We start from the raw sequence: 21,302 nt of genomic DNA on the forward strand, positions 1-21,302 counted from the left end.
AATCATAAAAGCTATGGATTAAATAAACCTTACAACTATTTTGATACGCTAAGGTTTAATCTTGCTAATTGCAGATGATATAAGTTCATGTTTAGTATGATGTAAAAAGATGTAATGTAATTATAATCATATTATATATTTAATTATTTTATTCGATAACAAAAAAAATTTTAATGTAAGAAAATAATAATTATATAATATAATTAATTATTTTTAAATAGTATAGTCATTATTATATATAAAAATTGATGTAATTATAATTATTTATTTTTTTTTTAATTTCTTATCAACATAACCATTAAACTACTACTCAATCAATCTTGTTACCACTATCATTGTCATCACTCTGCCACCACCATTACCACTCCATTGCCACTTAGCCATCATTGCCGCTACTATCACCATCACCCCCACCCTGATACCACCATTATCACCATCGCATGAACATCGTCATTGCCATCACTAGTGTGGGTTGCATCAACTAGCATCGCCACCACAACTACCACCAAGTGATGATGATAATAATGAAAATATTAATAATCTTAAATTAAAATAATATCTAATAAAATATTTTACTAATTTGATTATATTCCATCAACAAATATGATATTGTAATATGGTAATTACATTACATTTTTGTTATTCCAAATAATGTAATGTTTTGCATTATATTATAATTTGATTTTGTTATATAATTGATTACATACCATTTCATTACTTATATCAAACATGTAAACTAACGAGAGTGTGTTATTCTCATTATATAATTATATATAAAAAAAATATTATACATTTATGAAAGAACTTATTTTATGAGATACAAATTCATATATATCATATTCTTATCGGACCATTAAATATTTTTTAATATATTTTAGTTAAATTAACTTATATTTTAAGCTTAAAATTTTTAGACTTCAATTCTAATATGGTTTTAAATCATCATATTATAAAATTTTTTATTTCTCAAAAATATTATATTGTTCATCCATAATAATACTTTGGGTATAAAAATATTAATTTTGAAATTATAGGAATCAAAACGTCATTTGAGACAAAATATTAGGGGTTTGTCTGTAATTTTACGTCAAAACGCTGAACTGGTTAGTTATTTAACCACCTGATTCGTTTCAACTTTCAGCAGGCGCGTGTGTGCAGAACATTATATGTACGATAAGGGCATGGAGGAACGTGTACAGTATCACGCCTAATCCCACTCGCTAATCATGCATGATTAAGCTGATAATGAAGTGGATGGTCCTTTAATCCCATGCACTCCAAAATCATTGGAACAGAAATCGTTAAAAATAAGATATGATTTTTAATATCATACAATCATGTGAATTTTTTTTGGGGAAATGTTCTCTCAGATTCTCTCTCGTTTCTTTGATCTCCATTTTTGAACGAGTAAATAATTCCATGCTTTTCATCTCTCTAACTCTGCTTCTAGTTTGTAAATTATCAGATTGGATTCCAATTCTTTAAATGTTTATAGTTATTTAATTTCAAATCAGATTCATTATAAATTACAATATTTATGAGCAAATCTCCGTTGAATTAGCATATAATTTGGAGTTTTGATATCGTTGATTGATTTGGGAGAGTGCATTTAGAGGAGAAAGGTTGCAAATTAGGGTTTTCTAACAATTGTTGTTGTTTGGAGCCAAATTGGTTTCTATTGATGGGATTATTAGAGACCAGTAATCTGGATAATTTGGAAGCTACATTTCAGGGAAGAGAGCTAATAAGGACTTGAGATTGAGTTTGTATTTTGATGGGGAACAATTGTGTAGGACCCAATCTTAGTTCTAATGGATTCTTACAATCTGTTACTGCTGCTGTTTGGCGTACGCGGCCACCGGAGGACAGGTTGCCGCCTCCTTCCAAAGAAGAAAACAGCAGCAATGGTGATGAATCAAAAAAATCTGAGGGTTCTAAGAAAGGATCGGACAAAGACAATGCCTCGATTCAAAATACCCCACCTGAAACTGTTGAGATCCCCAATCAAACACTACCTAAATTGATGGACCATGAAAAATCGATTAAGCCTGAGATGAGGGATGTGGCGATCAATAAGCCTGCGGAGGATCCGAAGCCCAAGAAACCCAATAATGTGAAGAGAAGTACGAGCGCTGGCCTTCAGACGGAATCGGTGTTAGGAAGGAAAACTGGGAATTTAAAGGAGATTTATAGCTTGGGGAGAAGGCTTGGACAAGGGCAATTTGGGACCACGTTTCTCTGCATTGAGAAAGCAACTGGGAAAGAGTTTGCATGCAAATCCATTGCAAAGAGGAAGTTGACTGCGCATGAGGATGTTGAGGATGTTAGGAGGGAAATTCAGATAATGCACCATTTGGAGGGTCACCCCAATGTGATAAAGATTTTGGATGCTTATGAGGATGCTGTTGCAGTTCATGTTGTTATGGAACTTTGTGCAGGTGGGGAACTTTTTGATAGAATTATTCAGAGGGGGCATTATACTGAGAGAAAGGCTGCTGAGCTTGCAAGGTTGATAGTTGGCGTTGTGGAAGCATGCCATTCTTTAGGTGTTATGCACCGCGACTTGAAGCCTGAGAATTTTCTATTTGTCAGTCAGGACGAGGAGGCACCGCTTAAAACAATAGATTTTGGGCTCTCAGTTTTCTTCAGGCCAGGTACACCTATAAGCTGTCACCTTTTTGTTCTAGTAATTCTTAAGTATCAAATTTCCAACCCCCCACCCCACCAAAAAATAAAAATTTTTTTGGGGCAAGGTGAGTATTGTTATTGCAGTTGACTTCATAGGAGATTTAGAGCAGGATGGCAGAATGCTCAGCAACTGTTAGAAATATTGTCATGGAAACGAGGTGTGGTTGCTATAGTGCCTGTAGGTGGACAGTGGATATTTTAATTGGTAGGTCAAGAGGGAGATTACGAAAAGGTCTGATGAGAATTGTTTCAACCCTCTCTAAGGGTTGGCTCTATATTTATATGGATATAAGCTGTAGAAATAAGGAAGTGTACATGTAGAGTATTTACAAATACTACTACTACTACACCCATTGACCAAGCCTACCGTTTTGTATGTAATTTTATCAAATTGATTTGAATAATAGTTAAGAATGTGGAGATTGATTTGTATAATGTTTAATCTTTGATCGGGTTGTGTTTGCTAATTTAGATGTACATTCCTCAGTTCTAGCGGTAGTTTAGAGTTTTTCAAGTGATGTAGATCTTTCAAACCTGAAGAATCATTTGCCTCAAGCTTTTAAGCAAAGGATTGGATATCTAGTTGCAGTATATTTTTTGAGAAAGCCTTTTTGAGCCAACTCTGGCAAATGTTTCCTTCGAGTTTCCAATAAGCTTATACTAGTTCTGACATGCCGTTGGATGAAATTTCTCTTATGCTTGAGAGTTGTAATAGTTGTACTCTAGCTTGTTTGTTTAATTAGTTTCAACCAGAAAAATATAAGGCTGATAATCTGGTAGTGGCTAAGAACTCCTGGTAATGCTATTCAAAGGCTTTATGTCTTGTTCCTTTAGATGTTGGATACCACATTTATAATAAGTCCTCATGGATAATGTTTTTTATCACAGCTCCTATGTGATTGCTTTTGGCCTTATTCTTAGCCTTAAATGGAGATTATAAGGAGAATAATATAGGAGATCAATTGGGTTACTTTTTGCTTGAGGCTAGATTTGATAATTGATTTCTTTCCTAAGAATATTTTTGAAGGGCACTAAGCTCTTGGAGGGGGTGCCTTTGGTTGAACATTTTTCTTCAGCTAACTCCTGCTATATATTTTTACTTACCAAAAATACAGAATATGTGATTAAATCCTGTTTTTTGTATTAAATTAAGCAGCTCTCTGGAGACATGCAATAAAATTAGACAAAAATAATCTGTATGAAATGAATGCATGAGAAGTGAGTGAGAAAGATCAGGGATCTATGTAGAGCTCATATCAGATAAAATAGGAAGATTCCTTACAGGGTTTTGATTGGACCTCAAAATTTTGGACATATCAACTTCTGATACTTGTTGAAGATATAGCACTTTAATTGCTGAAGATTTATTTTGAATGAACCACTTATGTTTTATGATTGTGAAAATATACTGCTCCCTTGCAGCTTTTCATTTCTATGTGCAAGAATAAAGTTCCTTCATTGACTGTGCTGGAAATGTAAAATTTTCTTTGGAAATATTTCAATGCAATGCTGATATGGCTAGTATGATATGTCTTAAGCTGCTTGCTTTCATTCGGAAGTAATAAATTTTCTTATTTGAAGCTTAGTGAGCATTGCTTTATTTTTATCTTCACTTTATTAGTGTTAGTTGATCTTATATATCTGATAGACAACTATTTTCTTTTATCATGTCAGGTGAAACTTTCTCTGATGTAGTTGGGAGCCCCTACTATGTAGCCCCAGAAGTGTTGAAAAAACATTATGGTCGAGAATGTGATGTTTGGAGTGCCGGGGTCATCATTTATATTTTACTAAGTGGTGTTCCCCCATTCTGGGATGGTGAGAAGCATGATTTTTGGCTTTATTGCTTTTTTTATTAGTTCCTAATGATTCTAGGAACTTTAACCACATCTAATTTTTGTGGCATCTTGTGTCATGTTTGGTATCAGAAACGGAACAAGGAATATTTGAACAGGTTTTAAGAGGTGAACTAGACTTCATATCAGAACCGTGGCCTAATATATCTGAAAGTGCAAAAGATCTGGTCAGAAGAATGCTAGTGAGGGACCCTAAAAAGCGGATGACGGCCCATGAAGTTCTCTGTAAGTACATGCTGTTACAATATAATCTTTAATCTGTTTTTACAAGATAAAGCATTAGTTTAATTATACTTTTGTCTTTGATTTCTCTTTCATTGGTTGTGCTGTGTATGAATTCATATTGTGACATTGTCTCGTGGGCCATGTCATTCTTAAATATTTTTGGGATAATATTATTCTATTGTTTTTGTTTCAAGTGACAGCAACTATATGTAAGGTGAAATGCAGATGTTTCTTTTGCTGAATGAGAAAGTTTGTGTAATTCAGTGGTCTAGTGGTTATGCTATCATTCGTGGATCAAAGCCATGCTTCATAATGGTTTAGAAGAGTCAGATGTTTGTTAAGAATCTTCATTTTACTGATTGAAGGTATAGGAATTTATTACCCATTATTTTTGTTCTTTTGCAGGCCACCCTTGGGTTCAGGTGGATGGCATTGCCCCTGATAAACCTCTTGATTCTGCAGTTCTAAGTCGTTTGAAGCAATTCTCAGCCATGAACAAAATCAAGAGAATTGCCATTCGAGTGAGTTCTTATCTTCCTTCAAAAAGTTGGTCATGACCATTCCAGAAAAGTTATCATATGAAGTGTTGTCAAGGGTGCTCTTCTATTTTGAGTACATTTACCAGGGCATGTGAAATGTCTGCCAGCAAAATATTGATTTTGCAAGCAGATATTCCAAATTTTTAACAGAATCATTTTCTCTTCTTTTTCTTCTTTATTGAGGCATCTTGGTTGAATTGCACGGAGGTTTTTGAAAATCTGAGATAAGAAAGAAGTAAAATTATTGTCAGCTTTTAGTGTTTAAAGAGGTTCCTATCTAAATATCTGCTTTGCTGACTTGTTATATGCTACCACCTAGATTCTCTGGGGATGACTGCCATTTTCTTCTTCTAAACAGGTCATTGCCGAAAGCCTGTCTGAAGAAGAAATTGCAGGCCTAAAAGAAATGTTCAAGATGATAGACGCAGACAATAGTGGACAGATTACTCTTGAGGAACTGAAGAAGGGTTTGGAAAGAGTGGGAGCTAATCTCAAGGATTCTGAAATTATTGGGTTGATGCAAGCAGTAAGTGCCAGTCCAAGATTGAAATTCTGATCTTTATGTTGGCTTATAACATATAATGATGATGACAGCTTTCTTTCTTTGTATTTGTTTATTTTAACTTTAAACTACGTTGCAAACTATCCACTGGGTTAGAAGTGATATGATACTGATCCTCTGTTTTTGAGGTTGAGATCATATGAGTAGAAATGATCAGAGTTATTGCAACTCCCATGAGCAAAGATGGAGTTAGCTGAGTACCTTGAAAACTGTGACTATGCCTAAAGTCTTCTTATAGTTCATTTCTTTCGGAAATTGTCTACTCAAACAAATCATAAGTAACATATTGTTTGGTTTGGCTATAATGGTAAGTACAAATTGGGAGAGAAAACAGAGTCTCATTTGGATGATTATGGCCAGGGTAACAGGAGCAGATGTTTGTGCGTGCACACATACTAAGATTTGTGAACTCGTGCGCGCATAGTCATAGACCTTGCAAGAAACTAGTCTAGAATCTAAAATGTAGATGAAGAGGACATGAGGAAATTCATTTATTTTGGCTAAAGTTATTTTCTGGTTTATGATTTAAGGGCCTTAAGTAACATGATCACTGCTCAGGCACCTATGATCTCCCAAGTGAAGGTCTTGGATTTGACAACATTGGTAATTTGGTATTTCCTCTCATCCTTCTGATTTTAATTCTGGTTAATTTTATATATTTTAAAAATTTCAGGCAGATATTGACAACAGTGGTACCATAGACTATGGTGAATTCATAGCAGCGATGCTTCATCTAAACAAGATTGACAAGAAGGATCATCTATTTTCAGCCTTCTCATACTTTGATAAAGATGGGAGTGGGTACATCACTCAAGATGAGCTCCAACAGGCTTGTGACCAATTTGGCTTGGGCGATATTCAACTGGCAGATCTAATACGTGAAGTTGACCAAGATAACGTAAATAACTTGCCATATTCAGCCATAAAACAGCTTACTGTATTCAATATGATTTATGTTCTGCACCTTTTATGCTCTTTCAGGATGGACGCATTGATTACAGTGAATTTGTGGATATGATGCAAGATACTCGCTGGTCAGACCGGACAACAAAATAACTTAATGTATTGGATTCGAAGATGCCTTGCAAGCATTAGTACCTGACCTGGTATGCCAACAGAGTCGGTAGTTAATATTGTAGTTTCTAACTAGCATTTCTGTGATAAGTTAAACAGATATGGAGTGCATCCCATTGTAAAGATCAGGCAGGCTTCAGAAAGGGTGGGAGAATGAGTGTCTTTTTCATTTTATTCTTTTCTTCATGTATTTACTTTTCAGTTGACTATTGAGTATATTAAGTTGGATTAGATTGCAGTTTTCCAAGTTCAGAGCATCATTGTTCATAATTAATCCTTATTTTTCTTAAATAATCAATAATATATTTCTGTTACATTAGTTTTGCTTGTAGTACTACTTGCTACTTGATGTTTCTAGAAGTTGAAGATATACAAATGGTTTTTATGGTTTCACCCCATCTTCAATATGAGATACTATTCTTGGTTAATGTACAAATTTCTACCCAAATTTGCTTTCAAATGGTGGAACTAGATCAAGATGAACTGTATTGTTGGACTAGCAACTCCTGGTTGTGATTCCCTGTGGTAAATTAAAAAAAAAATGAATTAATTGTTTAGTGGAAATATTTCATTTAAAATTTAATAAAACATTCAATTACGACATACCAAACACATACTTAGAGATCTTTCAATTCTCAAGTAGTGAATGCTTGCATGCACTCAATCATAAATCTCCATTGATTAGTGATAAAATTCATCGGTATGTTCATCATCCATCTGCTGGAAACACAAATCTGGTAAGTACCCTCAAGTGAAGCCGGCGTTGAACATTTTTAGACGCCTTTATCTTGTTCTATTAAAGACAGACACATTGGAGATTACCAGAGTCATTTGCACCAGAAGCATTGAACAAGGCCGCAGATAGTCACGTCATAGAGGAGTTTGGCCTTGTGAATTTGCTGGTGTTGTGTCCATTTCAAGGAGAGTTCTGGGTAGTTTCTTAGAAGGATGTACCCGATATTACACTTGCATTTGCTCATGGATTGTTCATAGGACAAAAAAGAGAACTACGTGCCAATGCACCCACTTGATATGTGCCATGGCCTGGAGGGTTTCTTCAGTTGTCTTGTATTCCAGAAACTGTGTCAAAGTAACCATTGAACTTGCACCCTGTAAGTTAGGCTATAATTAAAATAACTTTTGTATACATAATGTGAAAATAGGGGGAAAATAATTAATAAAAAAAATTCATTCTTGTACTTGAAAAGATAGATAATATCTTACAAGTGGGTGTATTATTTTCTTTTCCTTTTGTGAAATCTCTTTGAGCAGAAACCCAAAGCACATGATAACTTGACCTAACACCAAACCATCTTTTGCATTAAATCCTGAAACCTTTTTGAAACCCCACCGTCACCAACCTATCTCAAGCTATAATCCATGCATGCTTCGTTTTCAAGACTTTCTGGGAGGGAAGTGTGTGTGAGCAAAGGCAAAAATAAAAAAGGGTGTTTGTGGTTAGTCCTCACACATCATCCTCATGTCAATTTCAATCCCATTATATCATGTGGTCCATCTTTTTTTTTTTAAAACTTTCCTTTAATCTCTAGTTTCTACACAGAGACAAAGGCAACAGGCTGGTGAGTGGTGATTGATGTGCTTTTTAAAAAAAAAAAAAAAAATTCTTTGCTTGCCCAGTTACCCCTTTTCTTGATTGCTTCTGTTCTCAGTTCTCAATCAATCTATATATGCCCACATCATAGCTTTTGTGAATTGTGATCACTGATCACACCCATGCAGATAATGTATTTTGTTTTTCTCTATGATCACTGCTCAATATGCCCTTTTTGCTCTTATTAATCCCTTCTCTTTCTTACCCATTGTTTTAGTCATTTTTTTTAATTGGGAGGGATATGAAATCCTTTTATTAAGGAGCCCATCCCTTTCCTAAACCTGTGTGCATGCATATTTAATTTTAATAAAAATTAAGATATATATATATATATATATTTTTTATTTAAATTCAATTTATTATAAATTAACTGATAATGCAATATGGTCAGATAATAAATTATATAATCATCCACAAAATGTGAGATTTTAAATTTAAATATAATTAAACGATTTTTTTATATACATATATAATCAAGAATATACCCATCCAATATATAGAGAATGGATACCATTATTGCTATTTTTATCCTTATAAATTGTATAAATCTGATGTTTATAAGGTGTATAAGTACATAATGAAAGGGAAAGAAAATTAATAAAAGGAAAACAATTTTTATATTTTTCATTTTTTTTCCTTTATTTAGATGAATGAAAAATAAAAAAAAAAAGTGAAGAGAAAATATATTTATTTTTCTTTATTTATAAGTATTCTAAAAAAAAACATCATTTTTAAATAATATATTAATTTGAACTTAATTATTAATTTTATTTTATTTTTATTTTAATTTAATTATTATTCTATAATAGCCTATAAAAAAGAATTGTGTATTTGTGAATTTATATATTTAAAAAAAATTTTAAAAATGAATTTTGTATGAATTTAATGGCATGAGTTACTTATATATAATATTAATTTGTCATTTTTAAAGACATAATATCAATTATATTATTATTTTTATTTTATTGTTTTATGTCTAATAATTATATTAATATTATATGCTAATAATTAGATTAATTATGATATATTTTTTAAAAGAATTATAACATAATTAAAGATAAAATAATTTTTAATGTCTTATAAATAGTAGTTTATAAAACAATAAATAATTTTATTCACAGGATTTAGAAAAATTAATATCAAAATTAATAATATACTTTAAACAATTATATTTAATATTTATATATATAAAAATAATAATTAATAATTAATAATTTAATAAATAAATATAAAAATATATTTATTATAACCCTACAATCAAACATTATCAACCACAAAAGAAATTGGTTTGCCACGTGCCAGCTTGAAGAAAAAGATTAGATTTATGATCCGAACCACGTGGAAGTGCCCAAAATGTAAATACAGTTAAGAGAATCCACGTGTCAGATGACTGAGCCAAACAAAAATTCTTATTTATAAAAAAATAACATAATTTCACGTAGTAAACTCACAGCCACCAAAGACCCTGCACGTGGCAGTGGAATGACGGCTAATTAAGCAGGGTTGTTAACAGCTAGAAATGCAAACTAATCCCTTCACAGTCACGTCCCTCTCACGTGGCTTGCCCTCTTTCAGGCGGCACCGCCCCCATCCTGGCCTCTTTCTCCCCGATCTTTAGTGAGATACACTTGAAAGGAATGCTTTTTTATTTATTTCAACTATTTTTTTAAGTGTTTGTGATTGTATTATTATTGTATTATAAATATTATATTTAATTGTTTAAATTAAAATATTAATTTTAATATTATTTTAATTATATAAGTAAAAAAATTTATTAATTTAAAATAATTATATTTTAATTGAATCACACTTTTATGAAAATTATGTGGTGTATTTAATAATAATATAATTATAAATTTAAATGTAATATAAAAAATTAAAATAATAATAAGTTTTAAAACTATAAATGGGTGACAATGTTTAAAAATTAAAATAAATTAATAAAAAAATGTAATTTAGCTTATTATATTAAATTTATTAATTTTTTTTACTTAAAAAGTTTAATTTACTTATATTATATTTTTTTATAATTTAAAATAATATTAATTTTCATAATGAGATTACATAACTTAAATTAATATGAAAAAAAATTATTTATAAAACTAGAAAACATAATAATTTTTAAAATGCATATATTTTTTAATATAAATAATTTTAAAATTTATTTAATATATTTAATAATTATTTTTTAAATTATAAATTATATTATATATATTATAAATGCATTATAGATTAAAATATAAAAATAAATTTGATGATACATTTTTAATTAATTCATACTAATTATATAATTAATACTCTTAAGTAATCATTTTCTTTTCTTTTTTTTTAATCTTCTTCTCATTTTTATTATTTTAAAAATTTAAAAATAAAAACTTGAAAATTAATATTGAGAGTAACATAACTTTTCATATAAATATATACGAAAAATATAATTAGACTTTTTTATTATCTTAGGGTCAAAATCAACAAATAAACTAAGATTGACTAGTGAAACCCAAGTCGAGTATCCAGAAGAGCCGTTGAAGCCGTGAGAAAGGTGTGTTTGGCCATTGGAGTAACATCGTTGACAGTGATCTAAGATTAATGGATAAGATATTTGCTAATCTCTCTGGTAGCTCTAGGAGTTATAGTGCTAGGTTTGAAGAAAAGGAAAAGAAAAAAAGTCAAAAAATAAAGAAATATTATTACTATCTAATATAGAAAATAACTTAAATAATTGGAAGTTATCTCCCATCTCTTCTAATCTCATTTGTAAGTCAAATACTAGTTTTTTTTTGTTTAAATCTGAATATGTGGCCAAAACTGTTGAACAAGCAACTCCTATCCATGAAGGATTACACTCTAAGAGTCTTTTTTCAGAAGATCTTTTAAAAAAGCATCAAAAGGAATATTCTTTCCTTTATATAGGAATGATTCAAGTCGCCCTAAAACCAGCAACAAGGCTAGAATTAAATACCTCAACCCTGATTTGTGTTCGAGATAAGAGACACAATAATTTCAATGATTCCTTATTAGGAATAGTAGAATCATCTCTTTGTGATGTGCCAATTTATTTTTCGTGCTATCCAAATTTCACTTTGTCTATAGAAGATCCTCACATAATGAAAGCTTTGTCCTTGGATATTAAAACATCTGGTTATGATATGTTACTAGAATCTGAGAATATATTTCTTATTTACAAAATTCATTATAAGGAAATGAATACTGTAGTCCCTAATTTAAGGGAGGATACCACTAAAATAATTTCCCCCAAAGGAACCACAACTTTCTTTGTCATAGACTTAGGAAAAGGAAATTTAATAGTTCCAAAGTCTATTGAATGAGAACAGGTTAAACTACCTGAAAATTGGATTCTAGAAGAAGCAATTCCACCTAAAAAGAAGGAAACAAGTGACCTTCAGTCAATAATAGAAACCAAGTAAGGAACTGTAGCTATATATTTTGCAAGGATTAGGTATAGACATTCATTCTTAGGAAGATCTATATGTTCTGCACCTATACCACCTAGGTCCTCAATGTCGATTATAGAAACTCTAGAAAAGCAAGCTCTATAGGAGGAATTCAAAAAACCGAGGAACAAATAGCTTAGCCATTGTATGAAAACACTGAAAGTATCTTGTCAAGCCCAATAGGATTACGAAATCTAACAAGTCTAAAAAGGCCAGAAAGCCCAACTCCTTCTAATATGGGCTATGATAAAGAGAGTTTAAAAGAACCATATAAAATTATGGTGTCATCCAAAGAAGATTCCCCATTTGAAAAATGGTTTCAGATAAATTTTTCAACCCAACAACAGAAATCTTATTTAAAATAATTCTCTTGGTATAAGCAAAAAGAGGAATTAAAAATTTCCCTAACTTTCTAAAACATATGCTTTCCTTAAGAGGAAAAGAATTTCCCAATTTCGAAGACAGAATATTCTTAATAACTTTAGAATCAGCCTATAAGAACTTCGTCTCATCCAAAGAAAAACTGCTAAAAGGTATACATCCACCCTTGGTAGATTCATCTTATAAGGTGAATGAAAATCAAGAAATTGACTGTAGTCCTTTCTCTAGAATAGATAAACAGCAAAATTTTACTAACCTAAGTTTGCACACTATAGGACAGCAGTTGTCAAGAGTAGAAAATCAAGTTCAAAATTTCTAATCGAGAAATTATTATCCTGAAAAAGGAGAATAATCCAAAACAAGTACAAACAAAAAGGTTTTATTTAAGCCAATGGAATCTGAAGACTTAGGCTTGAAATTAGCCAAAGAAGATCATTCAAAAATGATAGAGGAACTAACTAAAAGGTTAGCCGAATTAGGAATTGATCCCAAAAAGAAATATGCAGCTCCTTTAACAAAGGATTCAAACATGATAGATGAGTTAACTAAAAGGTTAAATAATCTCAATTTAGCCCCGTTAACCAAGGAAGGAGAATCTAATGGATTAGATTCAATAGAAGTAACTTCTGAAGAAGAAGAAATTTCTAAAGTATAAATTAATAAAATTGAGTCAATTCTTAAAGAATCAGATCAACCAACTCAAATTGATAGGATTATTCATCATAAACCAAGAGCAGTGATGGATATAACGCCTTATTACCCTAGGCCGTCTCCAGTCAATCTACAATATGAAGATACTAGTTATAATTACATGCAATATGATGGTACTTCGATTGTGGAATGGAATATTGATGGATTATCTAATTATTAAATTAAAAATGTAATTCAATATATGACCATGTATGCAACAACCTCTAGAGCTAAAGGAAATAGTGATTAGGCAATAGCAAAAGCTATTATAGCCTGCTTTACAGGACAACTAAAAGGTTTGTGGGACTTCTTTTTATTAGGAGAAGGTAAAGCCCAAGTTTTTAATTCTGTTAAACCAGAAGTAAGAACCGATGGTCAAATAACTGTCCCAAACTGTGTTAATACCTTATTATACACTATAGGTATACATTTCATAAGATCTGTCAATTTGTATATGGATAGATCTCAAAAACAATTAATGAATCTAAGGTGTCCTGATCTGTGTCATTTTAAATGGTATAAAGATACCTTTTTTGCCCTTATTTTTACTAGGGAAGATAACCAATATGATTTCTGGAAAGAAAAATTTCTTTCTGGATTACCCTCGTTATTTGTTGAATGAGTTAAAAAACAAATTAGGGACAAAATGAAGAAACAATCCATTATCATCGGTACACTTTTGGTGAATTAGCCTCTGAAGTAGTGTCTGCAAGAGTCGCTCTGTGTAATGAATTAAAAATTCATAAACAGATGCAAAAGGAAAAAATCACAGGTAAAAGAATACTTGGTAATTTTTGCGAACAGATAGGATTTCCGCCTATAACTTTTCCTCATAGAAGGAAAGTTAAGGGGGGTAAAGTAGGAAAGAAAAAGAAAAATTATAATACTAAAAGGTATTATAAGAAAGACAAAAAAGATAAAGGAGAATCTTGGACAAAGAAAAAGAAAACAAAATCTTCTAAAAGAAAGAAAAAGGATACATAAGTAGTCTGTTATAAATGTGGAAAAACAGGACATTACGCTAATAATTGTAAAGTAAAACAACAAATACAGGCACTATCAATTGATGAAAATCTTAAAGAATCATTAATAAAAATATTTTTAAATGATAGTAAATCAGAAGACTCAGAAATCAATGCAGTAGATTATACTTTGGAGGGAAAAGAGTCTTATAGTGAATCTGATAATCAATCAGAGTGATGGAAATTGTGACTATTATAAATCACTGTGTACCTTAAATGGTTTGTGTGTCCTAACAAAAGAAGAAACTCTAATCTCATATCTTATAGATAAGATTAAGGATCAGGAAGAAAGAAGGAATATTTAAATCTGTATAAAGATAAAAGTCCTTTAAAGAAAAGAATGGAAGAAAAACAAAGCCTGTATGATCTTAAAGAGATCATGAAAAAGATAAAAAGGGCTAAAATGCCAAGAGAACCAACAGTAAAAGAATTAAGGCAAGAAGTTAATTCAGTAAAAACTGAATTACAAAAGTTAAAAGAAAGAGTAATTTTACTCGAAATAAAAGGTGATCCTCAGCTAAAAGCTTATACATAAGAAGAAGTTGAAGTTGAAGAAAATACTAACAGTATTAACAATCTTCAGTATATTAATCGAATTGATAGAGTTATTACTCATAAATGGCATACTAAAGTAACAGTAGTAGTCCATAAAGAATACATATTCAGTACTATCGCCTTAATAGATTCAGGCGCTGACTTGTGCTGCATAAATGAAGGATTGATACCTTTAAAGTACTTGTTTAAAACATTAGAAGAATTATATACAGTAGATAGCAGTAAAATGCATGTAAAATATAAACTAAACAATACTGTTGTTTGTAATAAAGGAATATGCTTTGAAATACCTTTTATCCTAATTAAAGGATTATCTAATCCTGTTATATTAAGAAATCCATTCGTACACATGCTGTGTCCAATTAAATCAGTATCAGAAGAGGGAATCGTATCGGAAATAGAAGGGAAAGAAATTATTTTTGAATTCATCTCTTTACCAAAAGAAAAGGAAATTGATGTGTTTAAAAGCAATATCAAAAATAAAGAAAATTTTATTAATTCTCTAAAAAGAGAAATATCCTCCAAAACTATCGAAGAAAAGGTTAATGAAACTATTTTACAAACAAAAATCAAAAGCATATACGACGAAATGCTTAATAGCATTTGTGCAGAAGTTCCTAATGCCTTTTGGACCAGAAAGAAACATGTGGTTAAATTACCATATGAGCCCACTTTTGATGAAAGTATGATTCCAACCAAGGCCCGGCCCATAGCAGTGGGACCAATACATTTAGAGATTTATAAGCAAGAAATTGTTGACCTAGAGAAAAAAGGACTTATTAACAAAAGTCAAAACCCATGGAGTTGCCCAGCCTTTTATGTAGAAAACGCTGCAGAATTGGAACGAGGTGTTCCTAGGTTAGTAATCAATTATAAGCCTTTAAACAAGGCCCTTAGATGGATTAGATATCCATTGCTTAATAAAAGAGATCTATTAAGCAGACTCTATGAGGCCCAAATATTTTCAAAGTTGGATATGAAGTCTGGCTATTAGCAAATCCAAGTAGCTAAAAAAGATAGGTATAAAACTACCTTTACTGTACCATTTGGGCATTATGAATGGAATGTAATGCCATTCGGGCTTAAAAACGCCCCATCAGAATTTCAAAAAATTATGAATGAAATATTCAATGCTTATACAACATTTACCATAGTATACATTGATGATGTCCTTATATTTTCTAAGACAATTGATCAACATTTTAAATACTTAAAAGTGTTCAAAAAAATTATTCAGTCAAATGGCTTAATTGTAGATTAAACTCTTTCAGACGAAAGTTAGATTTTTGGATCATAATATAGAAAATGGATCTATTATCCCTATGGATCGAGCCATTGAATTTGCTGACAAATTTCCTGATGAAATAAAAGATAAAACCCAATTGCAGAGATTTTTAGGCAGTCTTAATTATGTACTTGACTTTTATGAAAGTCTAGCTCAAGATGCCAAATTACTTTTTCAAAGGTTAAAAAAGAATCCACCATCATGGACCCCAGAGCACACTCTAGCTGTCAAAAGAATAAAACAAAAGGTCAAAACCTTACCCTGTCTAGCCTTACCTAATCCTGAAGCCTTTAAGATAGTAGAAACAGATGCTTCAGACAAAAGGTACAAAGGAATCCTAAAGCTAAGGATTGCCAACAAAGAAACCTTAATACGATTTACAAGTGGTATATGGACAGGCCCAAGAGTTAATTACTCTACCATAAAAAAAGAGATCTTATCTATAGTTCTCTATATGCAAAAGTTTGAATCTGATTTAATAAATTAGAAATTTCTTATAAGAATTGATTGCAAGAGTGCTAAAGAGATACTCTTGAAAGATATTAAAAGTATCAAAATAGATATTTGCTAGATGGCAAGCCATCTTATCAGCATTCGATTTTAACATATAATTCATACTCAACTCAACTCAACTAAGCCTTTATCCCAAAAATTTGGGGTCGGCTAAATGGATTCGCTTTTTCCACTCTGAACGATTTTGGGTTAAATCCTCAGAAATGTGTAATTCTTCTAAGTCATGTTGTACTACTCTCCTCCAAGTCAATTTAGGTCTATCCCTTTTTTTCTTTCTATCCTCTAACCTAATGTGCTCTACTTGTCTAACTGGAGCCTCCGTATGTCTACGCTTCACATGACCAAACCATCTTAATCTCCCTTCTCTCAACTTATCTTCAATTGGCACCACTCCTACCTTTTCTCTAATACTTTCATTACGGACTTTATCTAGTCTAGTATGGCCACTCATCCACCTTAACATTCTCATCTCTGCAACTCTTAACTTAGATGCATACGACTCTTTCAGTGCCCAACACTCACTACCATATAACATAGCCGGTCGTATGGCTGTACGGTAAAATTTTCCTTTTAATTTATTGGAAATCTTACGATCACATAAAACTCCCGTGGCACGTCTCCACTTCAACCATCCGGCTTTAATCCTATGACTAACATTCTCCTCACATCCCCCATCTACTTGAAGGACTGAGCCTAGATATTTAAAGTGATTACTTTGAAACAGTACCACTCCATTCAAACTAACTCCTTCCCTATCACCAGTTTGGCCTTCACTGAACTTGCAATGCATGTATTCTGTCTTCGTTCTACTTAACTTAAAACCCTTTGACTCTAGAGTACTTCTCCAAAGTTCTAGCTTCCTATTGACTCCTTATCGTGTCTCATCTATCAGAACAATATCATCCTCAAACATCATGCACCAAGGAATACTCTCTTGTATATGTTTCGTCAGTTCATCTAAAACTAATGTAAAAAGGTAAGGGCTTATGGCTGATCCTTGGTGTAATCCAATTGAGATCGGAAAATCTCTTGTGTCCCCTCACTTTATGCGCACAATAGTAGTTGCTCCTTCATACATATCTTTCAATACTTGTATGTACCTAATATATACCCTCTTTTGTTCTAACACATTCCATAAGACCTCTCTTGGAACACTATCATAAGCCTTCTCCAAATCAATAAAAACCATGTGTAGATCTTTCTTCACATCTCTATATTTCTCCATCAAGCTTCTAATGAGAAAGATCGCTTCCATAGTTGAGCAATGGGCATGAAACCAAATTGATTGAGAGAGATAGAAGTATCATGGCGTAGTCGATGCTCCACAACTCTCTCCCACAACTTCATAGTATGACTCACGAGTTTAATTCCCCTATAGTTTGAGCAACTCTATATGTCTTCTTATTTTTAAAAATAGGTACTAAAATACTCTTCCTCCATTCATCAGGCATTTTCTTTGAGTTTAGAATCTTATTAAATAATTTAGTTAACCATGCCACTCCCATATCTCCCAAATACTTCCACACTTCAATTGGTATTTCATCGGGTCCACAGGCTTTACCCACTTTCATTCTCTTAAGTGCTTCCTTTACTTCTAAAGATCTAATCCTTCTAGTATAATTTACATTCTTTTCTATTGTTCTATAATCTATATTCACGTTATTTCCATTTTGACTATTATTAAAGAGATCATTAAAATAATTTCTCCATCTTTCTTTAATGTCCTCATCTTTCACCAACACTTTTCCTTCTTTATCCTTAATGCACCTAACTTGATTGAGATCTTGACATTTCCTTTCTCTACTCCTTGCTAATCTATAAATATCTTTCTCCCCTTCTTTAGTTCCAAGTTTCTCATATAACTTTTCAAAGGCCTGTGCTCTTGCTTGACTAACTGCCTTTTTTGCCTCTTTCTTTGCTATCTTGTATTGTTCATATGCCTCATTATTATCACATTTAGGTAATTTCTTATACCATTCCCTTTTTCTCTTCACTACCTTTTGTACTTCCTCATTCCACCACCATCTCTCTTTTGAGGGTGGTCCATGTCCTTTAGACTCTCCAAGTACTTCTCTAATCTTTGATGCCATCTGTATCCACATATCATTGGCCTCCATATCTAGCTTCCATACTTCGGACTCGAGAAGCTCATTTTTGAACTTCACTTGCTTTACTCCTTTGAACTCCCACCACTTTGTTCGAGCTACACTATTTCTTCTGACCTTACTTGAATTGTTCCTAAACTTGACATCCAAGACCACCAACCTATGTTGACTTGTTAAAGCCTCTCCTGGAATGACCTTGCAATCCTTGCATAGAGCTCTATTTGTCTTCCTGGTTAAGAGGAAGTCGATTTGGCTTCTATGTTGCCCATTTTTGAAAGTCACTAAATGTGACTCTCTTTTTATAAAGTAGGTATTTGCTAGTATTAGATCGTATGCAATAGGAAAATCCAGGATGCTTTTTCCCTCCTCATTTCGACTGCCAAAACCAAAACCTCCATGAACATTCTCATAACCTTGCCTATCACTTCCTACATGTCTATTCAAATCTCCACCAATGAAAACATTCTCTTCATTCGGTATGCTTTGCATTAAATCATCCATATCTTCCCAAAACCTTTGTTTACTCTCACTGTCTAGTCCTATTTGTGGGGCATAAGCACTAACTATATTTATTGTTTCTCCTTCTAGTACTAGCTTTACTAGTATAATTCTATCTTCTACTCTTTTCACAGCTACTACTGCGTCTTTCAAAGTTTTGTCTATGATTATACCCACTCCGTTCTTGTTTCTTCCTTTCTGGTAAACCACAGTTTGTACCCTGAATTACCCACTTCCTTACTTTTCTCTCCTATCCATTTAGTCTCCTGAATGCAAGCAATATTCACCCTTCTCCTTTCCAAGGTATCCACAAGCTCCATTAATTTTCCTGTAAGTGATCCAACATTCCAAGTACCAACCCTAATCCTCCTCCTATCCTGCTCCTTCCTAATTGGTCTCCTTCTATGATATCTTCTATTGTTTTCTATGTCTATCTTGTGTTCTATTCCACTATTTGTTCTACTATCTGTCCTATGGACTAACTTCTTTACCCACACCCGTCCATGATGTGGGAACCCTTGCTCACTTAACACCACACCCGGGCGCCGGCATGGCGCGTCGCTTTCGGTGAACGCCCTACACCCTTGCATATTTATCACTACACCCGGGCTCTGATGTAGCGCATCGTTAGTAGAGGACGCCCCAACGTTTATATCTTTTGAATCCATATCATAGGGTATGACGAAATTTTTACGCTGGTTGTCACCTACCGCAACCCTCCTCCTTTATCCGGGCTTGGGACCGGCTAAGTGCAAACTACTTAGGCGGAGTTTTAACATATAATTCATAAAAGGAGAAAATAATTCGTTGCCTGATTTTCTAACTCGTGAATTTCTTACAGGACATGAGTTTTAAGGCATCGATAACTCCCTCCAAAAGAACCCATGAGGTTTCGCATCCTCCGCCTAAAACGGTGGATAAACTCAGAGAAAATGCTTATGCTGTCAGCATCGAAGCCAACAATGCAAAAAATGTTAATTACTCCTATATCCCTATCAGCTACTGCTTTTTTATGCCTATTGACAAAAAGCATAAAGATCTAAAACCTTATGAGGTTGTTAATTTTTATACTAAACATCATACAGTAATTCCTTATTTATCCAATGATTATACTTATTAACAAGCAATTTTTGCTAAAATAGACTCAATTATTTTTTCCCAAACAGAAATGTCTGCTAATGAGTGGGCATTCAATAAATTCATAATCAAAAGGATAATATCCTATGATGATTGGGGAGATTCTCTATTCAAACAAAGAGAATTAAATTTTGAAAAATCCAGGTACTTTAATTATTTTGATTATATGCAAGCCTGGACTGGAACCTTAATCTATGAGAACAAGCAAAGAAAATTTAGCTGGTTTATTCAATTTCATCTAGACAAAGAATCATGGGATTTCCCATCATGGTTTTATGAATGGTTTTTTAACTGGAAACTTTTCTCAATAGCTCTACCTAATAAGGTCAGATAAATTTATGAATAATTTGCAGACTCAAATAAATCTTTAAAGGATCTAAGATTATTATTTACTATCCTATATAAAATACCTTGGATAGTCAGATGGGATTATATTATCTCAAAGAAAAAATATAAAAAATTTTCCGAGTTTTCCACAGAATAAGTTTTATGGCTAACTCGAAGAGTCCTTATTAAGTGGTGGGATAAATATGAATTTTTTGAACCACCTTCAGTTTATTCCTCTAAAGGACTAATCTACTTGGCTAAAAAGCCAACAGTTCCAAGTCCATCAACCTCTGCAAATCTGACAGACTTATTTAAAGATTTATTAAAGTCAGTATCAAAAGAAGAGCTTCGCCGACAACTTTTTAACGCACTATCAGAAGATGACAAAGAAGCTAGCTCAAAAGTTGCCAGCTCAAAAGCCAAAGATTCTGCTGAATGCTCAAAAGCAAGAAAAAAAAGAAGATAGTGACAGTGATACCGATATAGAAGGACAATATTTTGAAGACAGCCAAGACCCTTATGAGCTGTAAATGGTACAAAGATTCTTGATGAAAATTAATTAAGTTTGAATCTTATTGCATGAAATAATGTGTGTAAATGTAAAAACTATCAATTACCAATATTTTTAAAAAATAGCTACAAATTTATAATGAATAAAATATTTGTCATTAAATAGAATTAGAATTTTATATTTATTGATATAAATACAAATTTTTTATTTAATTAAATATTTAATTTTTAATAATAATTTTATAATTATATTAATTAAATAGTTATTTTT

At 32.2% G+C, this 21,302-nt stretch overlaps 1 protein-coding gene across 1 annotated transcript; it reads left to right on the forward strand.

Annotated features, from left to right (window-relative positions):
* Positions 1–1,323: 1,323 nt before the first annotated feature.
* On the forward strand, positions 1,324–7,191 carry LOC110643036 (calcium-dependent protein kinase 20). The gene is made up of 7 exons (XM_021795259.2): positions 1,324–2,654; positions 4,363–4,506; positions 4,617–4,769; positions 5,175–5,290; positions 5,667–5,834; positions 6,544–6,768; positions 6,852–7,191. The coding sequence occupies exons 1-7, from the start codon at positions 1,775–1,777 to the stop codon at positions 6,924–6,926; spliced, it is 1,761 nt and encodes a 586-aa protein (XP_021650951.2). The 5' UTR covers positions 1,324–1,774; the 3' UTR covers positions 6,927–7,191.
* Positions 7,192–21,302: the final 14,111 nt, after the last annotated feature.

This window comes from Hevea brasiliensis, chromosome 5 (genome assembly GCF_030052815.1).
Source record: "Hevea brasiliensis isolate MT/VB/25A 57/8 chromosome 5, ASM3005281v1, whole genome shotgun sequence".
Classification (NCBI taxonomy): domain Eukaryota; kingdom Viridiplantae; phylum Streptophyta; class Magnoliopsida; order Malpighiales; family Euphorbiaceae; genus Hevea; species Hevea brasiliensis.